At 50.6% G+C, this 12401-nt stretch overlaps 1 protein-coding gene across 2 annotated transcripts in view; it reads left to right on the forward strand.

Annotated features, from left to right (window-relative positions):
* Positions 1-12401, forward strand: part of RGS3 (regulator of G protein signaling 3) — a 73095-nt gene that overhangs the window by 23539 nt on the left and 37155 nt on the right. Inside the window, exons 15-16 of one of the 2 annotated variants that reach the window (XM_032200550.1) lie at positions 523-606; positions 8225-8342. In XM_032200550.1, the coding sequence (XP_032056441.1) occupies positions 523-606; positions 8225-8342 (202 nt within the window). Of the gene's footprint in view, positions 1-522; positions 607-8224; positions 8343-12401 lie in introns of those variants that run through there. The other variant, XM_032200554.1, reaches the window with a different exon arrangement.

The raw sequence follows: 12401 nt of genomic DNA on the forward strand, positions 1-12401 counted from the left end.
CCTGCTCTGCTCTGGTGTGAGACTGAGATGAGCTGGAGGCACTGATCTGCGAGCTGGATGTGGCATGGGAAGGCCAGCCTTCTTAAAGTTGTTTAAACTTATGTGAGAGGCATCCATAAAATCATGTAGCAAACGTCTGAGGGAGGTGGGAACCTAACGTGCTGCTGCTGTGGTTGTGCTTCCTGCTGAAGAGCACCCGTAACCCAGCCTGCGTGGTTCAGAGCTGTTAAAGTACAAAGCAGAGAGCAGCTGATTATTGTCTTTTTATAGATGAGCCTGACGTAGGTGTTAGGTGTAAGGTTTTCTGTCACGGTGCTGGACTGCATGCTCTCTGTCCTTTTGAGGGCAGCGTGGGGCAGCTCTCCCTGAATGAGTTACAGCTTGAAGTGAAGACAAAGTGGGTTTGGTGGGTGGAAAGTTTTTCTGGCAAACCACACTTCCAGTGGAAGGTTTGACTGTTTCTTTTTTTTTCTTTTCTCTCTCTCTCTTTTTTTTTTTTTTTCCTTTTCCTTTCAAATGTAGCCCTTAGATCTTTGCAACCCAGCCCGGACTCTGCTTCTGTCAGAGGAGCTGCTTCTTCATGAGAGCAGAAGCAGGACTATACAGGTAAGATACTTTCCATGCTGTCTGAGCTTTCTAAACTCACTTTTCTACACTCATATAGTATACTGAGAAGGGAAATGATCTACAGTGCAGTACTTCTATTACTATGATATCTAGAGAAATTTGTAGCCAGTTTGCCATGGGATAAACTTAATGTTGATATGTTCATTTTTGGTAGAAATCAGCTTTTTTGTCTTCCTTCACACTCACAAAGGAGAAATTGTGGAGGATAAATTCATGCCAGCCTCAGACAGGCCAAGGAAGAGGGAATTTAAGAATATTTTGTGCCAGTTTAGAGATCTAGCCATGGAACACATCACAGAGCTTTTTAGAAATGTAGTTCATGAAGCAGGTCTCGTGTCCTTTCCAAAATCCTTTGTGTTATTTCATCTCCTTTTCTGCAACATTATTAGAAAGCTATTAAAAATCTGGGGAAACGACTAAGTTTTGGTTGCATGCTGAACCCATGTATTCGACAGCTCTCAACATCCAAACTGGCAGAGATTGGAAATGTTGAGTACATTTTCTGTTGGCTTTGCTCGCCTCTAGCTGTAAAGTTTGCAAACTGTGCAACGTGGACAGAGAAGGTGTTTCAGTGAAGAGTGCAGCCAGGACAGCCCACTCGTGCACTGTTCACTAGTGCTGAAGGAAACTACAGTTTCTTTGGGGGCATTTTCAGTGAATCTTACTACTGTACAGGATACACTGTACAGAATATTTTGAATTTAGTTGGACTGAACAATGTGTCATCTTCACAGAACTGCAGAAGGTTACTTTTACTTGAGTAATCTTAGTTTCTGTGTAACACCTTTTGGGTGGCAGAATCCCAGAAATTATTTGCTTGAATGGTACAAAACCATTCAGGATTGCCTTGAGTGACTTCTCTCGCTGTCCCTCTGGTTTTCAACATGTAATTCATCCCTTATTTTGACTTGATTCTTTTTTTATTTTTTTTTCCTGCCAAGCTCTGTGAAAAATTGTATCACCCATTAGGAAACTTGTCACTCATTTATAAATAAAACTCTTCCCCTGTCTGTCCTGCTGTTCTTTGCTGTTCAGGGTCTTCTGGCCACCTGGTTGAATGAAAAGTCAGATAAATGCATGGATGTGCAGCACAGCTGTGCTGCGACGGCTTTGAAATGTGGTGGCTATCTTGAAGCCGGGATGCTTCTCCTGGATGGTTTGGAATTACTTGCCTTCAGGTCAGACTCAGAGGTCTGAAGAAGCAGCCAAATGTAAAATAATTGAGTAACTCACACCATTTTTCAGCCTGGGTGAAGCATGTTTACATGAGGATGTTCGTATTTAGATGATGGAGAGTCTCAGGACAAGCATGTTTGAAGGAGGTGTGCTGCTCTGCCACCAAATGGCCACCTTAGCTAGTTTGGAGACCCAGTTGTGGGCAGGATTAGGAGAAGGTTGTCTCAGGGAAATGACTCTGTTTGCTTATGATGCCCTAAGGATGAGCATGAGGCTGGAAAAGGATTTCCCAGTTGGAGCTGCTGCCAGGAAAGGGCAGGATGCTGTACAGTGGCCAGGAACATGAGACAGCCTTTGAGAATGATGGTGCCTTGAGGCTGTAGTATCTGTGAATGCCTGGCAGAGGGGCAAGGCAAGAAGCTGTGACTAAGCGCAAGGGAAAAAAAATAGAAGCAATGAATGGGAACAAGCATGGGGCAGCATCTGCTTTGGAAGGCAGGAGTCTTTTCTCAGCATGAACTGGGGTGTGGTGCTGAGCCTGGTATTGGCAGGAGCCAGAAGCTGTAGGTAGGACCCTGGGACATAAGCCACATCCCTGGGAATGTTTGCAGTGCATCACTTACAGCATCACAGCAGGGCTTTGCAGAGCTTCAAGGAATTGGTGTGTGCTTTTCTGGAAGGCCAGAGACCTCCTTTCTCCAGTGGAGCAAGGCAAGGGTGTCTGCTTTAGTCCTGACAGGCTGTGAGAGAAACTTCTGAGGCCAGTAGGACCTAAAGTAGCCTGGCCATAACAGATTCCCATGTTCAGAAGGGCTCTGACTTCTCTTTTCACTTGAGCTCACTCCTGTTCCAGACTTCTCTGCTGCCTCAACAGAGGCTGTCTTGTTTCTGACGGGTCCTTTCTACCTTGTTCCTTGAATCTTCCCACTTTTCCATTGCTTCTCCCATGCAGCCTCTCTCAAACTGGACCACTGCTCCTGTGATTTGCAGGACTGCTTGTTGTTCTGGTTTGCTCGAGTGGCTTGAGAGCCCAGGTGAAGGGGTTGGAAATGGAGATTGCGTCTCATTTTTATTTTTTAAACCGGAATATTTTCCCCTTGGCAGTTTCCATGCCTGGCAAGGTATTCTTGTCACTGAGCAAGCTCTCTGCCATCTCCTAAAGGAGTCAACCTATCTCTCTGGAGGCTTGCCAGAATCTGTCCTTTCCCTGACCTTACCTCTGGGGCAATCCTTATTCAGGCCTTAATCACATCCTGTCTAGACTTTGTTGCAATTCCCGCTTTTATGGTCTTCTGAAATCCCTCCAGCCTGCGGAATGCCAGAGGAACCTGCGTGATGCAGGCAACTGCGCTCAAGGTGTTGAACGTGGGTTTTGTCCTTCTTGGTGCCTTTCTAACATACCTGGAGGCAATTTTGCAACACCCTGTGGTACTTTCACACCATAGACCACACTCAACCCCTTCTCAGCTCTCTGCCATCCTGGCAGGGTCTGCAGGTCAGGACGGTCCTACCTTGAACCCCGAAAGCGCCAGCTCTGCCAGAAGCCTGGTGAATGGAGACCAGCACACCCAGGCTTTAGGCCCTTCTCAGCAAGGCAAGGGCCTTATGTTGTTTTTCCCAGGTGTTGAATGTGAGTTCTTGGCCCTCCTGGCCATTGATGGAGTTGCTAGTTCCCTGTTGGTGGCTGGGTTTGGCCAACACAATGGGTTGACTAAAACCCTACTTCCTGGCACAGATCCTATTTTCAGTCTTTTTTTAGACAGCTTCATTTGGCTGACAATATCAGAAGCTTATGTTCACCTCCTCCCTCCACCACATTAGTCCTACACACTCCATTCCTTCTTCTCCACTGCTTCTTTATGTCCTCATCTTCATCATTTCTGAGTTGGGTGGCACCATTTCCCCATCTGCTCAGCCGCTGCTTATACTTGTGTTTGAACATAGGTGCACAACCCTTTGAAGTGCTTGCTCTCCCCAAATGCTCACAGTAGAAAAGGGTTTGATTCCAGTAAGCCAAGGTGAGGCTCAAGATTAACAGGTGAAATCATCACCATGGATCTGCTTTAGGCAAGTGTGGTGTTGTATCTTCATCAAAGTCTAGCTGAGCGTATAAACTCCTTGCTGAGTATATAGCCCCCTTGCCAATAATCTTGACAGAAAAAATGTGTGAGGTTGTAAAAGGGTAAATGCATTGTGGGCTGAAAGGCTTAGGATGTCTTTGTAGGAGAACATCTATTTATTATGGACCCATTTGGAAGTCAAAATCTGGGATGATGGTTAGAGGGCTAGGGCTGTAGCATGGCAAGCAGCGACTCAAAGGCTTTAGCATATACTGAACCTGATAAAATTTCCCTGACCTGGGAAGTTCATGCTGTCTCCAAAGCACTGTGCCCAGTTTGTGTGCACCTACCCTGCCTGCAAAGCTTAGACCGCTTCTGTACTTAGACTGGGGCTCAGCTGACTGATGCTGATGTACTAAGCTGTGGAAACTTGATTATTTTTGTTTGTGTGCTCCCATTCCTGTGGTCTCTGTGAAAACCAAGTGAATTACTGGCTGTGCAGAGCTGTAGTCCAGAAAGCTGTGACTTTGAAGCATGTGGTGGGGGAGCAGCAAATAGAAGTGTGTGGGTGTTAGCAGCCTGTATGTGGGGAGCAGCATTATTCGTGGTCTGGTGAGTCCACCAGTCATGTCTGCTTCCTAGAGTATATGAGATTTGCATGGGCCCCCCAGACAGCCATGAGGATAACTCTAGATTTGGAAAACTTGAGGAAGGTTAAGAAAACTTCATTCATTTATATCATCCCAGTGACTGGGGACACGTGAGCCTTGCAGATACAACCCTCATGCTGTTCTAACTGGACTTTGAGGTTGCACCCATTTCTTTTGGAGGAGAATCCGGTACTAGTAAATGGATACAAAATGTATGTGGATCAGTCCTAGGGAAAGATGTGTGATCAAGATAGCTGGGCTTGCTCTAGCCAACTGCAGACAACAATCTCTGGCCAGTGATGCAGGCGATCACCACTGTGTGATCAGCATCTGAGAGCTCTGTCATGGAAGACCTCTTCTTCACTTTGCCTCTGCTTCACTTCGCTTCCTCAGCTCCCTCTGCTTTGCTAGGCATGGCTGTGAAACTGCTGCTGGAGAGGGGGAGCTGTGTCAGCAGGCAGGGTGGGCACTGACCTGTCCTGCGGGGCTGTGCTGATGCACCGCCGCGGTTACTGGATGCAGACCCCTCCCTGCCCTACCCCAAACAGCAGCAGCAGTGTGTAGGTATGCAGAAGAGCACAGGCTTAGGAGGAAAGTTAACTATTCTTAAGCCTGACTGCCAAGGTGCTTTGGCTGCAAGGCTTAATTCCTGAGCACCTTTCTGTCATGTTGTTTTTGTGTTTTTTTTTTTTACCATGCTTTGTTTGAGGAGGCACAGCCATCGCTTCCCCCTTCCTGCGGCAGGGCTCTGCGGCGCTGGTCCCCTGTTCTCCTCCTGGGGAAGCACATAACCCAGCACTTCCCACCTCCCCTCCTGGCTTTCATTTTCTCATGTTTTCTTTTATGAAACTCTTTAAATGTACCTCTTCCTTCTGTAACAATATTTTGCTAGTTACATTCTGTAGTTAGTCAAATCTATCCACAGAAGGGTCTTTGCTGCTTTGCTGTGGAGCAAGCACACACTGATGAACAGTCTGAGACATCAGTGTCAGCCTCTCCAAACTTCTTTTTCCTGTACAATCTACTCCCTCCCACTGAAATGTCGGTGTGACAACTGCCATGTGGCCATGCTCCACTCTAGTAATAACACAGGTGTGCCTGTCTCCGCCTTCAGAGGAGTCCTTTCATCATCCCATTCATTTTTGTTCTCATTTTAGAGTGCGAAGTTAGCTCTGGAAAACAGACAAAGATACTCAAACTCTCTGAGGAGCAGCTCTGGTGGATTCTGTGCCATGCCTGGATGAGTGCAGGCGCTGTGTTTATTTTTTGTTTGCTCTTTCGCTCTTGTGAGCCCTGTGACACATCACGGCAGGTACCAGACCTGTCTGCAAGGGGCTGTTAGGGGCACACTGCCCTGCGGCTGCGGTGTAGGGACAGCCCTGGCCGGCTGGCTCCATCCCTTGCCTCTTCTCCCACCTCCTGGCTGCTGCCCAGGGGTCGCCAGGGCTCCAGGCTCTGTGCTCAGCCCTGTGTGGGGGTCTCGCTCCCACCTCTGCCAGCAGGACCAGCTCAAGCCCTGACTCACAGCACCGGGGTGCTGTCGGTGGACTTTGGCTATGTGCCTGTGAGGGGCAACCTCGCATTGTGCGCCCCCCCCGACATCTGTAAACCTGCCTGCTGTGCAGAGCCGCTCTGAAATCAAACATCTTCCTGGAAGCAGCATCTAATAGAGATGCTCTTACTTAACCCACACCAACCGTGCTTTTATCTCCTCTGCATCCTGAATTCAATCAGTCCCATCTTCCCGTAAAAGCCCAATGGTACCTGCAAACACTTGGCACGTGTTTGTGTTGCCATGTTTACCCATTTAAATCCATTTGGTTTCAAAGTAGCATTTTTTCCCTGCTAGTTCTTCTATCCCTTTTTCTTTCCCTTTAAAATTCCTTGTGTGTTAGGTGTGTGTTTTCTTTCCTCCATTTCTTCTCTTATCACTTGCTGGTCGTGCTTTTACTTCCTTGGCTTTGCTGAGCTGCTCTTCTTGAAATGCCTGAACATCTCATTGAGACTGAGGGTCCTGGGATGGCACTGGGGCATGTCCCTCAAAGTGTACCGCGTGGAGCAAGAGAGGCATGGGAGAAAGTATAGTGTGGTTTATACTTTGTTGTTCCTTGTATTAGTAATAATAATGTCAGAAGTAATGAAGAAGGGAAATGTGGGCACTAGGCCAATGCCATGTTGAGAGCAAGAGGAAGGGATTTTCCAAATAATACAGACAGAAACAGACACTCCCTGCTTTAATTGTCCATTAAAGCTATGCTGGTAGCTTTCTGCTTATTAAGAATCCCACAAAAACGAATTTGCACAGCAAGGAGAAATCATGTGGGAAGGGCCTGATTTTGGTTGCAAAGTCAGATGCGCTGTCCTGACACGCGACTCAGCGCCATGTGATAAATTGCTGCCCAGCTCGTCCCCCTCCTGACATGTGCCCGTCAGCCGCCGGGCACGGAGACAAACTGTACCGGGAATGCGTCCCCATAAACAGTGACTCAGACCCTGTCCTGGGCAAAGTCACCTTTCAGAGTAGTGACTTGGTGGTGGCAGTGGTGCCAGCCCCTGGGATGCTGGGTTGTTTTCTGCTTTTGCAAATGAGTTGCTAAAAGGCCACAAAACCCTCCTTGCTGCTGCTCGGTGTTGTAAAGTGCTCTCCTTTTGTGCTGGGAGGCATCTGGGAGCATCCTGAGGAGTGGTTAAAAGCAGCTGTGTGCTCATGTGCAGTGTCCGGAGACCAGAGCAGAACATGGTTCAGCATTATGCAGAGGGTCCAGCATCAGTGTGCCCCCTGGCATGTTGCAGCCCCTTCCTGGCATCTTCTAAGCTTTGCTGCATGCCCCCACCTTCTGCTGAAGAGCTGGACAGGCTCAAACCCCAGTTCCTGGCACAGCGATTGCACCAGGCCACTCACCCAACCAGGCTTCTGGGTCAAGGATCTCCAGTACAGCGGAGGAGCTGATTCTTCCATTTTAAAAAACACAATAATCTGTACTGATTGAACGAGCAACCTCAGGCAAGAACCAGAAGCAGAACACAATCTGCCTTTTCAGTTGTGAGCACATACTACTGCTCTGGAGTAGCTCCCAGCTTCTAGGACACTTGAGTGGCTGCTCAAGCACAGATCTGGGCAGACGTGCAGTTCAGTGTTTGCTTTCTACCTGTCAGTGGTGTTTAAAAGCTATCAAGTTTGCTCCCTGCAACTGCTCTTGTGGGTTCTGCTTTTGAAAAAAAAATATTTTTTTTCCCCCTCAAACGGAACAAAACAGGGCATACAAAGAATGAAAATGGGGAGAGGCTCCTCCATGGGTGTGTTCAGGGAGACCACATTTGCTTTTAGGCTGCAAATTCTGCAGTGTGCTGGGATTAGTTGGTAACTCATTCTCTCCTCCTGCTCCCCTGATTTATAACTTATGTAAATGGGAAGTGACACGAGAGAGCAGAGAGGGTGTGTTTGTGCGGTGCTGCACTGTCGGGCAGGTTTATCCCTTCTGTCACGGGACTCCACAAGCCTCAGTAGGTGGCTGCCAAGCTGGGGGAGCCTTGTCCGAGGCTTTCTGGCAGCTCTCTGAGGGGTGTTGCAGCAACCAGTCCCTTAAGGCAGGGGTGTCTGGGCCACCTCTCATGGCTGGTGCGTCTTCTCGGGGTGGAGGAGTTTTCCAAGCCACTGAGTGCCGACAGATGAGTTCCTGATGCCTTCTTTGCTGCTCTTGTGCCATCCAGGTGACTCTCTTCGTGTACTCGGACCTGCTGCTCTTCACCAAGGAGGATGAGCCCGGGCGCTGCAATGTGCTGAGGAACCCTCTCTACCTGCAGAGCGTGAAACTCCAGGAGGGTGAGTGTCTGTGGCAGCAGCTGGAGGTGTTTGGGTCATTTTCTGGGCTGCTAGCTATAAAGTCACCTGGCCAGCAACAGGATAGCACCCCCCTGTCCCATTGCTTCCAGTATGCAGCAGTGCTGGCCAGCTCATGCTGCCAGATCATCCTTTGTTGGGGTGCAGGTACAGCAGCACCCTTCCCAGCCCTGCATTAACCCAGTCCCTGGGAGCTCCATCCCCTGGCGTGCCCTGGGGACACTTCAGTGGCACAGCTTTGGAGCCCTGCCTGAGCAATTAGGGATGGGGGCTCCCTGGGGTCTGGCTCTTCTGGGATGCTCCCCTCACCGCTGTTACCCTGCCTACAGTAGGAGCTTGCTGGGAAAGGAAACAAAGTTTTGAGGTTTTTCCCCACGGTGCCTCAAGAGAGCTCAGAAGTTGTCTCCAGGAGAGGCAGGCTGAGCCCTCCTGACCTTTGCTCCACTACTTGCCCCTTTGGCTGCCCATGGTTTCCCTCCGCTAGCATTGCTCCCCCTGCACACCCCGTCAGGGAGGAAAGAGCAAACCCTGTCTTTGGTGGGAGGCTGTGGGCTGTGCCCTTGCTCACTTCACCTTGGTTGGGCTTTCACATCCTGCTGAGGGCTCAGGGAGGGCTTTTAGGGCAGGAACATGTCTTGAAATGAGTTATTTTGAGATGAAACTTTGAGGCTGTGTGGCTACGATGGCCATAGCTACTCGGGGTCAAAAGAGGAACGAGCAAATTGCTCTACCACATCCTATTTCCTACAGTGGAGCCACTTCTTGGCCACAGGCCCAGTCCTACCTTGTTCCTTCTTTGGTGTGGTCGCTCTTTGGCCACAGGCTCATCTTGTGCATGGCCGCCCGCCTCCGGCCACGCAGGGCTCTGGCAGCCCCAGGCAGCCGGTACTGCTGGACAGGGCTTGTGGAAAACTGGGGTTAGGTGTGAGGAACAGCTTTCCTGTGATGAGGGTGCTCAAACGCCCAGAGAGGCTGTGGGACCTCCATCCTTGGAGGTGTTTGGGACTCGAATGGACACAGCACTGAGCACCCTTGGTGCTGGGGATCTGCAATGGCACTGCGGGCTGCCCATCTCTTATTTCCCCCTTCCAACAACTTTTCTGCTCCCAGATTCATTCACTAACCTGTTAGTTAATGTGGGGCAGAAACAGTGAGAAGGAAGAGGGACACGGAGGGCACAAGCTGGTTAGAAAAGCCATTGAACTTCTCTGGGATTTGTTGAGTTTGTTCTCAGCAGCGTTTGTTACTAAGAAAAGGACAAAAGAAATTGTTCCTTGCTGAAGCACTTGTCGGTCAGCGTCTGCTTCATTGCACGTGCAGTTCCTGGCTGCTCTCAAAGGCTGCTGCACAGCCCTGCTCTTGTTCTCCTCCTTGAAGAAATCACCTTCATGCTGCACGTCCTGGCAGCGCAGCGGCGGCTCCGTGCACCAAGGTCTGTTGGCAGCTCGGCACAGGAACGTGCCTCCTAACCTCAGGCAGAGCAGTTGGATTTCGTGAGCAGTTTTCTGCCACTTATTTCCTTGTTACCGTAATAACTTGGCTAGATCACATCTGGAGTAGCTTAGGGAGCCTCTCCGAAGGGGATGTTTGTCTCTGCCGTGCCGGACCGCCCCCCGTACGCCCGGAATCCAGCACAGTCGGTTTTCAGGCAGCTCACCCTCCTGGTTTGGGTAGGGCTGCTTCAAAGGCGGGTGGAACAAGCGAAAAGATGCCTGTCCCTTTTGGCAGAGATTTTCTGTTGGTCTCCTAAATAACTGAATGGCACATTAATAGGAACAGGCGTATTGCTGAGTATAACAATTGAGACATCTCCGGTACACTGAAGACCATTGTGATGTTTCCTGTTTCTGCCGCTCGCTGCACTGTGCGAAAGCAAATCAGTATAATCTGCTTTACAATGCTCTGTCTTCCTGCTTTAGAAGCCGAACATGGCTGATGAGCACCACGCTGGCCAATGTTTCCAGTGCGACAGGGCTGGCTTCCTCACTAGATACTGTGGGAATTTCCATGCTATCACCGCTGCCTTGCTGGGATCCGGCCCCCTGGGGGTGTGTGCTTGGCTTGGGGACAGAAGAGCGATCCCATTTAGCAACCCGAGAGAGGACCCCCACCTGTGAGCCCCATCCCTAGGCCAGATCCCGTTGCTGTCCCCAGCATCCCAACACACTCTGTCTTGCAGCCAACAGCTTCATGATATCCAGAGGACCAGACTCTGATTTTTGAGGTTTTTGCCATGCCCTATGGGCTCGCACCCAACCACATCTCCCTGGGGACACATGCCACAGAGGCTGACACGCTTGTCCGCTCTCAAGTGCTTGGTTTGGATGTGTACAGCAGCCTTTCTCTCTCACCACACACCCAGGGCCCCCCAGCACCCTGTGAGCTCCTCTTAGAGTACTGGATGCAGCCCTGCCCTCGCTGGGCAGATACAATGGCTGGGGAGCTGGGTGCCCTTGTTGTGGCTGTGTCACTGTCCCCTGTGCCACACAAGGAGGCTGTGGAAAGGAGCAGGACCATTTGTTTTCCATTTTCTCCCTTCTTCTTGACCTGGTGTGCACCACCCGAATCCCACGACTGGCGCATTTTCCTTGGCTTGCACAGGGGAGGTGGGCAGAGGCAGGGCGGTGCTGGAGACTGCTGCTGTGCCAGGAGCTGCATAAATGCCTGCCCTGCATCAGCACAGGCACACGGGGCTTAGCCGGGGATGGGGACGTGTCCCTGCAAACCTCGTACGCTCCTCTTGCTTGTGTTGAGCCTGTGCAGCAGCCCAGCCCCGGGGCAGGGATGGGTCAAGTTACCCTGAAAGACAAGCCAGTCCCAGTCACAACGCGTCATGAAGAAACGGAAATATCTTAAAGTGAGTTTTTTTTCCTCCTGCTTATTTCCTTTTAGCATTTCAGGGTATTTGGCTGAGGGTGTTCGCACTGTTCGGCTCCTGAAAAAAGGCACAGACAGCATCGGGTGGGGACAGAGCCCTGCGCGGGGCTGCAGCTGCCCCTTTGTCCCTTGTGGCCTCGGTGGGCTGCAGGGCAGGGGATGAGCAGCATGAGCTGGGCAGCTCCAGCCTGGCCCTGCGGAGACTGGAAAATCCCCAGGGGAAGAATCCCAGCAAACGTGGTTTGTGTTGAAATCTGCGCTCGGGTCTGTCCTTCCTGTCACTGCCATTGCTCTCCTGCCTCCTGTCATGCCTTGCTGGGGATCGGCATCAGCTGGAGCCCAGCTGTGGGGCTGGGCAGCGTGAGGAGTCTGTTAGTTCCTAGTTTTTCCCAGCTGAAGGCAATTCTTCATGGAAGAATGGGACTGGGGCAGCTCCTTATTCTAGGCTGGCTCCCTGCTCTGCGTGTCCGATAGGCACTGTGAGGCCTGGCCATGTGGATTATGAGGCAGCGAGCTTTAGGGATGGGGACAAGACCTGATGGCTGTGGAGATCACTAGCACTGAGATAGAACAGAACTTAATTTCGGTGGTTTTGGGCTTTGTTGGGTTCACTTCTTACTGTGAAAAGCCAGAAGGAATAAGTAGGGGCTCAAAGAGCGGGGTCTTACCTCAGGCTGTTGCACTCCAGCATCACCTTTCCCTGTCAAGGGTGCACATCTCTGGGGGTGGCCTCTTCCTCAGGTCAGACAGGGTTAAAGCTCCTGAGGACAAGTGGCTGGGCCATTGCTTCTCCTGCAAGCTGCTTTGCAAGATGGGCTGGAGAGCTCAGGAGCTGCTCTCTGCTTGCTGCCTGGAAGATGCCTCTTGGGCCTCTCCTCTCTGTGGTGAATTTGGTCACAGCTGATGCTGTGCATGAGCCCAGCTGAAAAGATGGGACTTCTGGTGCTGTTGACAACCATGGGGAAGCAGAAGCAGCAGAAAGGGTTGATGTGTGCCAGCAGGAGGCTCGGATCCTGTGTCCAAACCCTCCCTCCATGGGAAAAACTCTGGATGAGTGCCTCCCATCGAAGGCTGTGGCTTAGCAAGGAAAACACTCCCTGATGGTCCTGCTGGGCTTTGTGGAAGAGGGTGCTGGGAGAGCTTGGGCAGAGCTGTGGAGAGCGGTGAATG

This window comes from Aythya fuligula, chromosome 19, assembly GCF_009819795.1.
Source record: "Aythya fuligula isolate bAytFul2 chromosome 19, bAytFul2.pri, whole genome shotgun sequence".
In the NCBI taxonomy this organism is placed as follows: Eukaryota; Metazoa; Chordata; class Aves; order Anseriformes; family Anatidae; genus Aythya; species Aythya fuligula.